At 35.7% G+C, this 16,338-nt stretch overlaps 1 protein-coding gene across 6 annotated transcripts in view; it reads left to right on the top strand.

Moving 5' to 3' along the window:
* The window catches only part of HLCS (holocarboxylase synthetase), a 124,351-nt gene that overhangs the window by 35,806 nt on the left and 72,207 nt on the right, over positions 1-16,338 (top strand). For all 6 annotated transcript variants that reach the window (XR_004842302.1, XR_004842301.1, XM_009640989.2 and 3 more), the window contains one exon: positions 8,420-8,691. Coding sequence is in view for 4 of the 6 variants with exons in the window: in XM_009640989.2 (XP_009639284.1) it covers positions 8,420-8,691 (272 nt within the window). In the remaining 2 variants the exon portion in view is untranslated. The remainder of the gene's footprint in view (positions 1-8,419; positions 8,692-16,338) is intronic.

Raw genomic sequence — 16,338 nt, 5'->3', positions numbered from 1 at the left:
GTAACACTGTGCTAAAAACAACAGAGAGATACCGATATAAAAAACTTGACATGAAAACCGTTTTTCCTTTTCATTGCTAGTTGATTTCTTTTTATGTTATTTTTAACCTTATTGACAGCACTCTCTTCTCTACAGAAGGTAACATCTGATGTATTTTTCATTAGTTGGTGGATTCTGACCTGGGCCCTGCAGCCTGTTTTTAGAATGGACTGCTGCACATTGGATAAATTAATTTTCTGCCTACATACAGTGCTTTTTAAAGCTAAATTTAATTTTGGATTCAAATTCAGGCACAGATTTATGAGCAGTTGCTGGACGTGTAGACTGGGAATGGATTGAAATCTAAGATGCTTCATGTTCAAAGAAATGTAACTGCAATAAAAAGAATAAGGATACCTCACAACACTTTGTTAAAAAACTTTCCCTTTTTTCGACTAGGTATTCCACATATCAGTGGGCAAAATGGATCTACTTCTATATGTGACTGTTTCTACTCCCCATACTGCTGAGATGATGCATGGTGTAACTGTCTATGTAATGTAATACTTGTTTTTAAAAACAACACACTGAAGTGTAGAGATAAAAATAAAGAACTTGGTCTCTGGAATGATCTTTCAGAATTGATTAGCTTTTTCTGCTTCTCTGAAGAAAGTACATCGCAGACTAAAGTAACTACCTAAACCACCAGAGACTCCTTAAAAATCCAGTTGGTTGTGAATTTAAAAAGTTATCAAACCCTGCCATCTTTTTAAATGCCCTTCCATACTTCATGCAATCAACTCATGTTTTGCACCATATCTGGGTTTAGAAAATATAAAAAGATTATTAATAAACTGAAACAGATTTCCTAGTTATGTAGTGTCCTGAGAATGCATAGCAAATATCAGCCAAATAACTACAAAAGTTCATGAGAACATGAAATGAGAATGCACCTCGGCTGTACTACAATAAAATCTTTATGAAGTTCTTTGGGGGATGGGGAAAGGAGGGAGTGGAGAACTGGGGATTTCTCTCCTTCCAAAGATTTTTATACTACGAACTAAAACACAGAGTCATGAAAATAATGTCCCTCTATGTGCTAAATAAAGATGCACAGATTCTCCTTGACTTTGCCTAGAGGAGTGTCCTTGGCTAAAATATGTCTTCCTATTAATAAAATGTGCAAACCAAATAAAAATATTGTAAGTAATCTGAAGATAGATTAAAATCAGCCAGTGGGCCTGTGGAGGGAAACTATCTAGCCTGCTCAATTTTTATTTATTTCCTTGAGAAGGGACTGAACTTTAATTATAAGCAGTTAATATTAAGCAAAAAGTTTTAAATATGATTTCTGAAAATGAATTCATTTGCATATATATTTCAAAGCAGATTTTGAATGTGTTGTAAATAGCCTTTGTGTTTTACAGTTCTGTTTATCCTTTTTGTTTCAGTTATTACAAAATCCACCTTCAAGCTCACACTCGGGTATAAAGGGGCAACTGTTCAGGACTCCAGGTGTTGATGTGTAGTTTGGTAATGTTATTACATATTAACGACATCTGAACAGTATTGAAATAATGATTATGCCTACCTAATGAAATCTCTTAATTGGATTGTCTCGTTAGAGACACTGGCTTTGACACACAAACACAAACAGTACATCTGCTATCTACACCTTTTCTAAGTCCTGCTTTTTGAACTAGTAGAAGATGGCCTCTACAACTTGACTGCCATTGTTGTTTTTCTTGGGAGGGAAGAGCAACTTTTCTCCCTTCTTTGTGAGTGTTTCTGTGGGTGAGGTTAGAGCTGACCTGTTCTTCATCCTCTTCATGTTCTTCTGTCAAGCCTGTGATGGCCAAGAGATTATCTTCTTTCCTCATCTGATCTATCAAGTTTTTGTTTTGGTTTTTTTTTTTCCTCCTTTCTTCAGTCTTCTTAAAGAGAAAGACATCGTACTGGGTTTCCTCCCCCTTCTAAAAGAAAATAGTATCTTTTAATGAATGGCTGTGATACTAAGTATTTATCAATTGTTTTACAAAGCCTCAGTAAAAGGTAATATATACATGCTAGGGTTTGAAAGCAATGAAGATGGTATATAACCACTTTTTTTCTGCATCTTCTGTATATTTACAGTAAGTTTTTTGGGTGCTTTTTAATATTTATTTATAGCATTTTTCTATATTGACTGAGTATGAACATGATTTTAAGTTGGGGCTATGGTTGTGCTATGAAAAGGTCATCTGCTTCAGATCTCAAAGCATGGCATTATTACAGGAAGTAAAAACACAGGCAGCATCAGAAAAGCATTTTGTGTGCCTCATTAGCCAGAAATGTCTGCCAAAACCTTGCCCTCTTGTGCTAATAGCTGACTTTTCCTGCTCCTGGCCTCCTAAGTCGCTAGCTTTTGGGGCTGGAGTTGCCACAGTAGATGTGTTTCTTGCTGGCGCCAGCCTACTGCTTTCTACCACGTTGGACTTCAGTTTGTTTCTGTTGGATTCAGGAGATGCTATGGAAGCTCTCCAGTGGCTAATTTAACACCTTTAAACTTGTAGTGCTGTTGAGCAAAGCTGTGTAATACAAGGAGGATATATTTTTTGTGTATATGTCTATGCATGTGTGTATTTTTATATTCTGAAGTTGAAATCTGATTCCAAATGCTGTGCACTCTTTATTAAAATGTGTTCTTTGCTATCAGTGCTATTACAGAATTCATATGAAATACAGCCATTGAAGGTCATACCTGAACTAAATAATACTTACTTGAAAACAGCCAGTTCAGGAAAAAAAAAAAAGCAGGTTTAGCCATATTGAAGGTGCGATGTCTATAAACGTGGTTATGTTCCAAACGGGCTATTCATGCTCTGAAAGATTGGTACTTTATGCTTCTGTAATCTTTACTTGTTTGCAGTTAATAAACATATATGCATATGTGATGTAATCAGTACATCAACTGATAATATATGAATCAATACATCAACTGCAAACTTTTTTTAAAGTATAGTGAAGCAAAAATAGAGGTAGTTCATTGGAAATTATTTTATGCAAAGGAAGGAGAAAAATTGTTAAATCGTATCCTAGCTGTATATCCAGAAAGTGAATGCTTGGCCTCACTTCCTCAACAAGCAACAGCTAACATAGAGTGTTATATTATAGTCACAATATCGAGCCATTGGTTAGAGCATCGGTAGTTAAAATTTTCTCATTTTTCCTCCCAAGAAAGGAGAGAGCTGACTGATGTAAAAATGTTTGTTTGGTTTATGGTATTATGTTTTTAGCTTTCATTTAGTTTTGCCTCCATGTTTTTTAATAGAAACCAAGTTGATTTAGGCTGTGACTGAATTTTGTGTTAACAAAGAACTCCATTGATACAGAGTTTATGATCTATTATCACAGAGTTTGGTAGAAAAGAGCAGCTCCCAAATATGCCCAGTGAGAGAGATACTTGCATATATCTGTGTGTGTATATGAACATACATATAAAAATAAGAAAATACATCAAAATTATATACATAAATAGAATGTAAGAGTAAAGTCTTGGATTTGGGATTATTTTGAACTGTTATAACTGAAAGTTCATGTGCTTTGTGCGTAAGTCTCATTGGTTGATAGAGCCCAGGTGCAAATAAAATCTTCTCCATCAGGAGCTGTAATTTTCTGTTATTTTATACTATAACAGAGAAGGGTCCATATGCAGCTGGTTTTTGTCTCTTATGTCTCCCTCTTTTCTCCTTTTTATTCAATCTCAACCACTAAGTAAGCATTAGGAAAAAGTGAAACTAATGATTATGAAAATAAAAAGAATTTTAAACAGCAAAAGAAAATGTCTCTTATGTACCAGCTTCTTCACACACCTGACCAAACTCTTAAAATCATAGAAAGCAGTTGTTAAATCATAAATCAAATACAGCTTTTACTCTTCCTTCTTTATATTACAGTTACCATTTAAACTTACGTTCAACAACTTGCAATGTCAGACCTGCATTCCTTGATACTGTGACCCCTAACAAACCTTTGTGCTGGTCACTTGAGGACCTGAGAATATGTAGTAAGCAGTGGCGTAACTCCCTATTTCTATGAATTTTGTGAATTAACATGCACTGTATCTCCCTGCCCGCTCAGAACAACTTTCCATTTAGTGACGCCTTCAGTCTGACAATCACAATTCTACCGGCTGATCTCTTTGTCCCTGGGTATCCGATCAGTGAGGCTGTCACTTCTTGGTAATTTCATCTCTCTGCATGCTTCTGTCTGGGAGGATTTAAATTGTGCTTTGGAGTGCTGGGGAAGAATTTTTTAGTGAGAAGTGGTGGGTAGTTCCTGTTAGTGTAGTGCTTTTCTGCTTTTGGTAATTGTTTTTTACAATGCATTGAAAATATATTGTGCTTTTACAATTTAAAATATGGGTAGAAACATTTTCTCGTTATAAATATTAAATTTGTAGTTGATTATTTTAACTGTGAAAAGCGGATTAACTCTCTTGGTGACAAGTTGGTTGACAAGTCAAATTTCATTCTTTCTTTAAGAAGGAAGGCAATATCTTTGCTTTAGAGAATGTACATATAAAATGTTTTTTTGAAAAATGAACAGATTTATAGGAGATTTGGCTTGACTTCAGTTCTCCTATCCAAAACTGATGCAGTAATGAAGAATAACAATTTCATTGTTATATTTGTGCCACCCTAAAACAAGTATAGTTATTATATTTACAAAGTATATTACTGATACTATGCATAATACAGATTTTAGTATGATTGTATGTGTAAGTAGCTGCAGATAGTGGTGGTGGTGCCTGAATATGTAACAGCTACAGCTTTTTTTGATTGCATACTCATTTAAAGCTTGCACCTGCATGTTTTAGGATCCTGATAACAGTCAGGATAAGCAGTGGCCAGGAGTTTGGGTATTCCCTTACCTTGTGTTGGATGCCTTGCTTGACACACCTGATCTGGTCCCAGAGGTGTGGAAGGCCAGACAGTTCCTGAACCAACACTTTTCATTTAAATGGCCACCAGAGGTTGCTGCAGAACGGCGGTCACAGCTGGGGATAGGTTTTGAATTCAAAGCTTGAATCCTGAACTTGGCAACAAATTGCACAGTTCAGGTTCTGACATGATTATATTCCTTTCGAATGGAGTTGAAGCAGAAGTTAACCCTGACTTCTTGTGTATATGTGGTGGGTTGACCTTGGCAGGACGCCACATGCCTACCAAGCTGCTCTATCACTCCCCCTCCTCAGCGGGGTCGGGGGGAGAAAATAAGATGGAAAAAAACTCGTGGGCCAAGATAAAGGCAGTTTAATAAAGTAAAAGCAAAGGTTGCATAGGGAAGCAAAGGAAAACCAAAGATTTATTTTCTGCTTCCCATCAGCAGGCGACGTCCAGCCACTTCCCGAGAAGCAGGACGTCAGTACACATACTGGTTGCTCCAGAAGACAAATGTAGTAACAAATGCACCCACCCACCTTCCTTTCACTTATCTTTTATTGCTGAGCAGACCTCATATGGTATGGAATATGCCTTTGGTTGGTTTGGGTCCGTTGTCCTGGCTATGTCCGCTTGCAGGATCTTGCCTACCCCCGGCCTACTGGTGAGGGGGGCATGTTGGAGAGAGAGCCTTGATGCTGTGGGAACACTGCTCAGCAGTAGCCAAAACACTGGTGTGTTACCCACACCTTTCTAGCACAGCACAGCACTATGAGGACTGCTATGGGGAAAATTAACTCCATCTCATCCAGACCCAATACAATATGTTTATTTCATTATACAAAAATGTACTTTTCTGTGTGCCGGTATAATTGTGGGGACCAAAATGCATTGGTTCAGCATCTGTGTTTCTGTAACTTTGTGTGAAGGAGATTCTTACAGTGAAAATTAATTCTTTTAGCATGTACTTGGACAGCACCTGAAACTTTGCTTTGTTAAAAATGTAAAAACATTTTTTACGATTTTTTAAAAATCAAATGCTGTTCTTGATTATGTATTACTCATGTTTATATTTTTGATCAGCTCAATAAACGTGTACATTATGGGAAAATTAGCTTCATAATTATACACATGTAAGAATTCTTAAATGGTTCAGTATGCGTTAGAAACAAGAAAATTAAACCAAGAAGTAAATGTAAAACCTATGGGGGAAAAATCACCAGAAAGTACATACTCAAGAGGATAAATGGTAGGAATTGTGTGGTGTATTTGTAACAACATAAAATCACACATAAATGTGTGCTGTTTCAGTCTTTTCAGAAAGCATGCTGTGGCAGAAGTACACCAGACTTTGAGGCATAGTATCGAGCACTTTCATTGTTTGTTTAGAATGTAATAATACTTTAAGCACCTTTAATTTTTAACTTAATGTCTATTTCCGTAAGTCTGTAAACCTGTCCTTATGTGAATTAAAATTATGTTTTCGTGTCTAGGACTTGCATGCTCAATTATGCTAAGTGAATTTCTGTGTTTGGAAAGCAATAGGAAAATGCACTTTCTGATTAAACACAGTTTCCATATGGTCCCTCACAAGAATGAAAGCTATAATTTTTCTAAATATCAGTTACAGCTAATAAGTTACTCTGTGTGTGCGTGAGTGTAAAACAAGTCGGATAGTGTGTAAAGAATTCAGCAGCAGTCTGTCAAAGCTATGATTTTACACTAAGTGAAGATACAAGTGCTTCATGCAGATCAAGTCAAAGAAACGCTCATAAAACCTCTAAAGCCACATCATCATTTACCATGCATGTGCAAAAAAAAAAAAAAAAAAAGAGAAAAAAAAATATTTAAAGTATGTTTTATCCAAGAAGTTAGATGGAAAGTGTTTAGATGGAGCTTTAGAAAACCAAGAAATGAGAAGTAATTTCTCTGTAACTAATACTTAGCTACTGAGTCACTCTTAGCTCGTCCTGGGGCTTAGAAGCTAGTGCCTGGTTGCAGTTGGGAAGAGGCAATTCCTGTCTTTGCACTATGCTCTGCTACTCGTAGTACAGGGCTGCAGACCAGTAAGTCTGCTAACATTCAGCATACAAAGAACATCACACAAGAAGCAGTGTCCATGTGAAACTTGTTAATGTGTAGTTTCTGAGGATGGAAAATCTATAGAAAGGTGTTAGGAACAGACCAATTCTCTCATTCCTTCTTAAGATATAACAATGGGATTTGGAAAATTGGAGTAATTCCTTGGATAGGTAACTATTTATAGGAAGTTTGCTCTTAATTGCAGTTTGTGGGTTTTAAAGAGTTAGGTAGGAGCTCAGGGACATCTTCAAGGGCAAGAGAACTTAGTCCTGTCTTCAGCACTCATGTAGGAAACACTTGTATTCCAGTTCCCAGATACAGTAGTAATGGGAAGGAGAGGCATTTATTTGGTTAGAAGCTTTTTATTTAAAAGTCAGATGTCTTCCTTTTAAAAATTTGAGGGCAAGAATCACTAGTACATTATTTTCAATAGAAGAGAATACACAATTTTTGTGGTTTTGTATATCATATAAAAGACCGCTTTGTCTCTAGGAAAGCTCTTCAAAATCTAAGCTACAGACTTAGCAAAGAAGCCCCAGCATCTGTGTTCATAGGCTCTTAACTTACTGTTTCTAAAGACATGGCTAATATTTCCTGTCAAATCTCTCAAAATAGAATTAAATATCTCCAGAAAGAGTTCTATGAATGTGTAACAACTGGTTCAGGGAGTCACCAGACAGGTGACTAGTACAATAATCCTAGTAGTTAATATTTTAATTTCACATTAAAAAAAATTTATTTCTAAATAGCTGAAAATAAAGGAGAGAAAAATCAAAGTTTTGGTGTGTAGTTATATACAAATATATATGCGTGTACATGCATATTTCACATTCTAAATCTTTTGCACAGAAATGTGTAGTAGCTGTGCCATTGACTGGCACAATGACAACAGAGCATACATACAACTGCATGTAGCAGAATTTCCTTAGTTGTGTGCATTTTCAAGTTACATACTTCTCTTTTAGCTAACTAATTAACAGCATTAATTGTCTATAGTAGCAAAGCTTCCGTTAGCTGAAGGTATGAGCCCTTTTAGCAGTTATTTTGCTGAGAAATCAGTAAATATTTTTCTTAGCTGCTGTTTTATTCTTCAAATCGAGTCTTAGTGACGTACTAAAGGGCTTCCAGCAAAGAAACTCAGCATGTTGAGAAACCTGCATAATACAGACAAATGTGTGCGTTTCATGCTTTGGTGTCTACATAATTCATCTGCAAAGGAGCATGATCTCAGGTCTAGAAAGAGTACCAAGTAGTCAGGCCAGGCTGGAATAGAACAAGCAGCAGAAGTTGATCTTTGAAGAGGAAATTGAGTTGAAATTTCTATTTTGAAGTGAAAGATGACTGCTTGTGTAAAAATGTTCTCAGAAGAATGTTTTTATGTCTTCATGTGTAGCAGTCTGTATTTCTATGCCTTATTTTATTTCCCTTGCCCACAGGAAATCAATCTTGCTTTTCTGAAATGGCTTGAGGGAAGTGTAGATGCTGAAGGATTAAAACCATCCAGCAAGGTGTCTCTTAAATTTGTTACATCTTGGGAATCGAAAATGGAGATAACTCCATCTTTCATGCAAGTCATCACTGAGGTGGGAAGCTTCTCATCAGAACATTTCAGCCTGAAGACATATCAACAGAATCTTCAAACAAAGAAGCTTGGAAAGATTGTTCTTTTTACTGAAGTTACCACAACAACAATGAATCTTCTAGATGGGTAAGATAGTGATCTACACCATATCGAATAAGCTTTCTGATCTGGAATTTGCCATTATAGTAACACAATGTTCAGAAAGAAACTTTTTCCTCTTTGGTAGGTTTGTTGCCTGCAAGCTAGCCAAAGTGAAAAAAAGCTGATTATCTTCTAGATAGGACACAAGATAGATCTTTGTGTTCACAAAATATTAATTGATAATGTATAAAATACTAAGCCATAAAAAGGTGGGAAAATATAAGTGTGACAACTTTTTACTTGGCAGTGGAGTTTAATCACTATTCCTCTTGCAAAGCATGAACATCACCATAGGGAAGTTTAAGTTCTTAAATATGCATATTTAGGAGATTATATGCATTTTCTAGTACTAGTTATTTTCTAAGCTAGTTATTTGACAAAAGTGCTACCAAGTAGATTGTGGCCTTAATTTTATCATTACTGCTTTTTCTTGTTCCTTTTACTGAATATTTCGCTAAAACGTCCTTTAGGGGTTTGTTGGGTTTTTGTAAACATCGGTTAGGGTTATGCTAGATGTTCTTTCATCATCACATAGATGACCCTGTGAATGAGTTGTGGGGTAGCTTTGAGAGGGTAGTTTATCAGAGTTTTGAATGGGATTAAGCAATATGAAAATCGCAGTTACTAAATCTTAGGTTGGAGTCTATGTACAAAGACTTTACTGTTACATTTCATGAAATAGTCCGATGGAAAAAACTGTCTTTGGGAAGTTGTTGCTCTTCAGGACAGATTTTTCTATGTGTGTTTCTACCTGCAGTTATAACTCTTCTTGACAGCTACTTTTGAGTATCAGTGTTACTTTATCTGCAGAAATTGCAGATTAATTTTACTGTTGAAAATAACCTCGGGAATTTTGTTTCAATTTTTTTTTTTAAAATCAACATTATCAGTTAAATCATCCTGAATGTTATTGTAACTGATTAATTAACAAACAATAATAGCTTCAGTTCTCAGCTAGAGAGCCTAAATTGAGACCAGTATAAGTTAGAGAATATGCCTTCTTGCAAGTAATAAAGGTGATTTATTTTAGAATATATGCAAACAAAATCTGTGAATGAGGATGCATTATAATAGTATTAAAGTAAATCAGTTTGTAGTCTTACAGTTGACACTGGGATAGAATTTACAAATAATTTGTGCTAAAATACTGCGATTAGAGGCAGTTGGAATCAAATACAAATATTTTAATTCCAAGCTATTATCTGTGTTTGCATATGTATTCCTGTGCACACCTATTAAAAAAAAACGTTGCTATCTAATTTTGCCACTTCCCTTCCCCCAGATCTACATCTTCATACTGCAACTGATTTTGCAATGACTTTTGGACATAGACAGATATGCTAGTTCGATAAGAGGCTACAAAGAAAAGACTTATTTTATAGAAGCATTTGTAGTATTTGCTTCTTAATTTTTAGTGTTCAGAGCATGTTCAGCCCATTGGACTGAAAGCAGAAGTACTGTGAAGAAACCTACAAAGTGATAGTTCAATAGGTCAAGACCTTTCTTCTCTGACAGTTGGTTTTGGTGGTGGTTCTCAGTAAAATTATTCACACATACTGGTAAGATTAAGTATATAATTCAGAGTTTTGTGAATTTAGGTATCACAAGCTAAATAGAATCATGTCTGGCCAATTTATATATGATTGTATTGTCAAGAAAGGCAAGGGAGCTAAGAGAAGGGCTCTTGGTTTTTCAGTGACTGTAGAACGTTTACTCTCTTATCTTTGAAGTGCTGTGCTAGCAGAGTCTTCAGCACTCAGGTTGCTTTTTTACATTAAGTGGCCCAAATGTAATGAAGTGTTTACAGATGTGGGTCCTCGAGATTTTCCCCATCATAATGCAGCTCAGGTAGTCAGTGTTCAGGTAAGATGTGAACTAGAAGTCCCGGCTCTAAGTAGCTTATACTGGGAAGATGATGCTAGACAGTTTGTAATTTGAACACTTAAATCTATCTTACAGAAAGACCTTTGTTTCAATAAGTTAAAATCTTTGTCTTAAATATTATGATTGCTGTTAGTGTAAATACTTAGTTGTCATGGATAATAGAATAATGTAGCCCATGTGATTTGCAGTGCAGCAAAGTACCCTGAGACTTCACAGATGATAACATTTCATAAATCACTAGAAATTGATGCAGATACCTATTAGGTAATTTTTATTGAAGAAAAAGGTTGTCAGGTTTTTAAGGTACTTCCAAATGAACCAATATGGATTTGATCGGATATACATATCTAACTTTTTTCTAATTGCTAATTCTGAATGTCAGGAAAACATATCTCAGGAAAAAAGAGTTTCTTTGCTTGAACAAAAAATAGGTACCTATTGATCATTCGTGATTCTTGGAAAAAAAATTGCAATTCCATGTTTATGTAATCATATATTGTAATAAGCACATGTCACATGATAGACTCTCTTGGGTCTCTCAAATTTTACCAAGTTTGTGATGATTGAAAATATGATACAGACACCTCAAGAACTTAATTAGTGTAATTAGTAGTAAATTTAGTTAGTAAATTATTTAGTTAGTAAATTATAAATAAGTGTAGCATTTAACTTTCCTGGCTTTAGATTTTCTTACACCTTTCCCACCAACTGAATGTCAAACTTTTGTCTCTCTTCCTTTCTACTTCCCCAAACCTTCATACCCCCCAAAAATTAAGACATGGAAGGAGAAAGTAGGCTGGAACTAATTTAATGGCTGAGCGACCTCACAGTAGAGAAACAGCCGGAGCCTAATAGGGGTCTTTGTCTGCATTTCCACCCTGGCTGGTAACGTGCCAGTCAAAAGTCAAGCAAGAGAAACAGGTGGAAACTATTAGACCTGTCATAAAGTTTGAAAAATTGATTCTGGAGGCTAAGTGAATAGATTGAACTTGACAGTGTTGTCCTAAAGATTCTAAGGGAAAATTCTGTAGTTTAATTTGGGATCCCTTGATTGTTCATTAGCTCTCCAGATGGCAGGTCTTGGTGGTTTGCATATTAACACACACACTGTATTATCACTGGTGTACATTTATGTGTCCTAAGGTAATAAACGAAGTGTGAATTCACCTGTAGGTATCTAAAATTAAATGGCATTAGTCTAATTGTAAAATAAAGATTTGTTTAAATGTCGTAGTGTTTTAAGTGATCAATACTGCTTTTATGATTCCATGTTAAAAGATTTATATTAATCATTTGAGACTGTTTTAAAAAGCATTTCAATTTTTATTTCTTAAACTAAAATTTAAAATCCTTACCAAAGATGAGAAGTTCCCTTGTTTTTTCTCTGAAAGGAAATTCTTCCTATAAGTTTCATTTCAGAAACCTTTTCTTCAAAGATAGATCCTAATGCCCCCTGAACAGGTTAACCTTGCCAGAAGCAGTTCCACTTTCTCTGTCTCCTCTCCTCAGAGCATGTCTGGGATTGCATGATTTAAGATGAAACAATTACCTTTGAGGATGCATCTGGTATAGTGATACAAGTATTACATTGTAGAGGTATACTTACAAGACTCACAAGACTTGAGACTGATAAATATTTCTAGCACACTCTAATTGGCTGGAATGGTTTCACAAGCATTTCATTAAAAAGTTAATTAGATATACATTTTAGTTTTATTCTTTGCTGGCACCTTATATCCTGTTTTAATGTTTTAGTTGGCATAAGATTTGATTTATATGTGATTAAGCCAACATGTGATATATTCTATATGAAATACCATTGTGGATCCCTTTTTCCTGATATTTAAGAAGCACAAAAAGTGCCGTTGTTAGGAAGAGTTTGACAGAAAAATGGTGAATTTTAGTGGAGAAGAAATGTAGGTTGAAGTTGTTTTCACAATTGCTGAGTAGGATATTTAAATAAAATGTCAGCTTCGAATAAACAATTTCCAAACAGTTAAAAGATTTGAAAAATAAAATCCTTTACATTGTTGGTACCCTTTTAGTTTTTCTTTATGCTTTTCTAGATTCATATTGTTGAATTTTTAAAAATTGTACTACAGCTCTAATTTTGGAAAGTGACCATTAAGATTAATTTTATTTTAAAATTCTTTTTTTAGTTGTATTCAAATATGCATGGTGCTAATGCAGGTATGAGTTAGTGAAAAGTAAGAGTAGCATATAGCTGAAGGAGGTCGGAATGGCATTTCAGAGGCACAAGCAAAAAAGTTGAGATTGACGAACTGTATTTTGTACTTAGTGATTTTTTTTTCTTTCAAATTCTTGTGATGTTTTACTCTATGTAAACACAGTGGCCTCATGTTTAGTCATTCCATGCACCTCAGTGATCTCCCTTACTCTCTGCTTAAACCATATTTTTTTAAAAAACAGATTGAAATCAGATAAGTTGTGGGGAGTGGGTTGAAATGTGGTTTGAAGATAGAAACTTGGTATTAATGTAGCCTTTGCAAAATATGCCATACAGTCACAGTGCTTGTTTTCGTTCCGTCACCAGGCGTACCTGTTTAAAGCCTCCCCTCTCAGATACTTGCCTCAGAATTCCACTAGGACTGTAACTACAAGCCGGATTTATTCTTCTTGCAACTGTTGGCTCAACTTGATTGACCATTTTCTTAAAAGCTATGTTTACTCGTTAGCTAGTCATGTCTCATAATCTACACTCAGATGGGTGGAGAAAGCCGTTTTGCTGCAATAGTCAAAACCAACATCACTGGCCTTGTGGTTTCCTCTCTTGAAGATGTATGGGCTGTTGGGGTACAAAGTCTTCGAAGAGTCTTTCAGTGTGTTGAGACTATCCTAGTACATTAATATTCTGCTATAAATAAATACTTTATCACCAACATAACAGTTTGTAAAAATTACCCCCCTACACCCTTCTCAATCAAGAATGTGCTTTGGAGAGCTAGAAGATGCTATGGTGGGCAGGAAGGATGCCTTTCTCTCAGGAAATAGATGTTGCTGTTGGATGTTTAAAAAAACGTGTGCTGATAAATTGGTCAGTTGCATTTAAATGGTGTATGCATTTTGTATGTAATCTTTTCTACAGATACATAAGCAAAAATATTTTATCAGTTTGGGTAATGAGTACTTCTTTATGCAGAGAGCTCCCACAATAGTTCATATTGCTTTTAAAAGCTTAGGTCCCTTGGTTCTGTTTGTTAAACTGTAGTGTGGGATATGAATGCTTTGCCTGATGTATATCTAGCCTAAAAAATAAAGTTAGATACTAGTGGCAATAGTCCTGCTCTTTAAGGCATTTTATGCTTTTAACCTATATCCCTCTCACTTAACTTAGCCTTGATATCATCCCATCTTCCTTTGTTCTTTACATCATTGGAGTTACTAACTTTTAAACTTCCTTTTTTATTATTTATAGGGTTGAAGGGCTTTTTATTCTTGAAAGAAGAAAGTTAGTGCATTGGAATAGCTGCTTCTGTGCTTGTTTTCCTCAAGGGTTTTTTTATATTCAATATTTTGTGCCTTTCTTTGGTGACAAAGATTAGCTCAAATAACAGAATGTTTGTTTCCCTTAAATCAAATCAAATTAATTTCAACAGTAATTTTTGCTAATTTAGTTTCACACATATAGTATTTCATACTTTATTCTTCCATTCACTTATTGGTAGTGTTTTGCATCATCCAGTGTTAAAGAAAGCTGTCCTTCAGCCTGATAACAAAAGATCATACAGGAATTTTTGTAATACAGCCAAGAGTCTGTTCCCTTCCTCGCCTGCAGAAAGGGAGGAATTCGGAAGTTTTTGGCACTGATTTGGTTCTGTGCCATTCCCAGACTCTTCTCTGCAATACCATTTTTCATTACATGCTTGCTGAAGGATTTCTGTATTAGGATTTGTCATCTCCTTTGCGTCAATTTTCCGTGCCTTTCTTTCCACCTGTTGTGAACAGTTCTTCAGGGCGCTAAACAATTAGGTCCCTATTTTCCTGTCACGCACCTTGTGTGTCTGATTTTTCATGGAATTGAAGGCAAAATATGTTCCTCTTTATTTTTTTGTTATGTAAAATTAGTAGATTTTCTTCCTGTTAGTGAAGTGGGCCCCCCGCTTGCATGGTTTCTGTCAGTGCAGGGGGAGGTTTGGCATTCCCAAAGGGGATTGAGTCATAAAAAAAAGATACCCGTTTTGCAGAGCAATTAACCCACGTTGAACTCTTATAGTATATTGTATTACCCTGCTGCTGGAAGTTCCTGAACAATTCACATTGTCGTATGAATAGACGTGTAGCCTTAGAGCACTCATCATTCGTTAAATATGAGAGGAAACCCCATAAGGCTGCACAGTTAAAATGAGAGCTAAAGAATGGAAATGGAAGGGTTTCAGTAACATTTTACTGTTTTGTTTTACACGGTGCTGTTTTCATGCACACGTTTTAAACCAGGCTTTTCGTATTAAGATGAAAAAATTGAACGCTAAAGTTACAAATCATCACATTTTTTTGAAGAAGAGGATTAACTTGAAAAAGTGTATAATATATGTAATGGAATACAATATATCATAGTAATATATGTAACAGAATACAATATATCATAGTAATATATGTAATATATTGTTATATATATTTCTAATATTAATTACAACATATAACATGTGTATTATTGCTATTTGTTTGCTAACTCCATGGACTGTCAATTCTGCCTTTGAATTTTAACTTTTATTTAGTAAAAAGAAATGTTGCTGAAGCTTAAACTGCACGGAAACACTTACAGGTTAATGTTTGCACCTCACCGAGAAAGACATTTTCATGCTTTTCAGTCATCGTTTTTTAGTGCATTGTTAACTATAATAGTGTCAGTTCTGTAGTGTCAGTACGAACATGGATCAAGTAGGGCTATCCTCATGTTCCTCAAATAGCAACCTGCCACCTTATTGCCACCGGCCCAAGCTCAGATCAGAATATAGTCTCTAATGAAGTCATGTGCTTATCCTAATAAGTTAAAAAACTTGAAGGCAGGCATAAGTCAGTGCAGGACATGACCCATTGACTTAAAAAGGGCATAGGCAAGACTAGATAAGTTGATAACGTGGTCAGATTAAACAACCTCTCCGCCTCCCTAATTAACCTCATTGAGTCGCTCAGGGCTTGGACAAGTCATGAATCTGCAGTTCTCCCCCATAGCTTTTTATTGTAATTGTTACAATCATCAGACTAGTGAAAGAATAAATTGAAGATGTTGCGTTCAAATAAAAACAGAACAGCAGTTAGGTATCTAAGTGACTTGATAATGTGTTTGATTAGGGGGTTGTCCACATTATGTGTGGCTGAGGAAGCCCCAGTTTAGGATCTAGGAAAGAATCCACTTGGCTGGGCACTGCACATGTTTCTTACTCTTGACCTTTGAAGGAGATGTGCTGGAGATATGCAGATATTTGGAACATGCAAGTTCCAAACAGACGCCCTATTTTGTCAGAGAATGTGACTTGTGGAGAAGTAGAGCCCAGTATGCATTGCTTTGGCAACTCCTCTGGCCGTTACCCTTGCTTTAAGTGATGTGTAGGGCCTGCCTCAGCCTTGGAATTACATCTGCAGTGTAATTTTTGTCTGATCAGTTTAGGAAGCTGATAGAAAGAATCACTGTTGTCAGCCATGGAGACAAACGTGCTGTGTGCTAGGTTTTGACTTTAACTACTCTTATTTGTAACTACAATAAAGATCTGAATGCTGAACTACATC

The sequence above is a fragment of the Egretta garzetta genome, unplaced genomic scaffold (assembly GCF_000687185.1).
Source record: "Egretta garzetta isolate BGI_Z169 unplaced genomic scaffold, ASM68718v1 scaffold45, whole genome shotgun sequence".
Classification (NCBI taxonomy): domain Eukaryota; kingdom Metazoa; phylum Chordata; class Aves; order Pelecaniformes; family Ardeidae; genus Egretta; species Egretta garzetta.
This window is presented reverse-complemented; position numbering and strand designations above follow the sequence as displayed.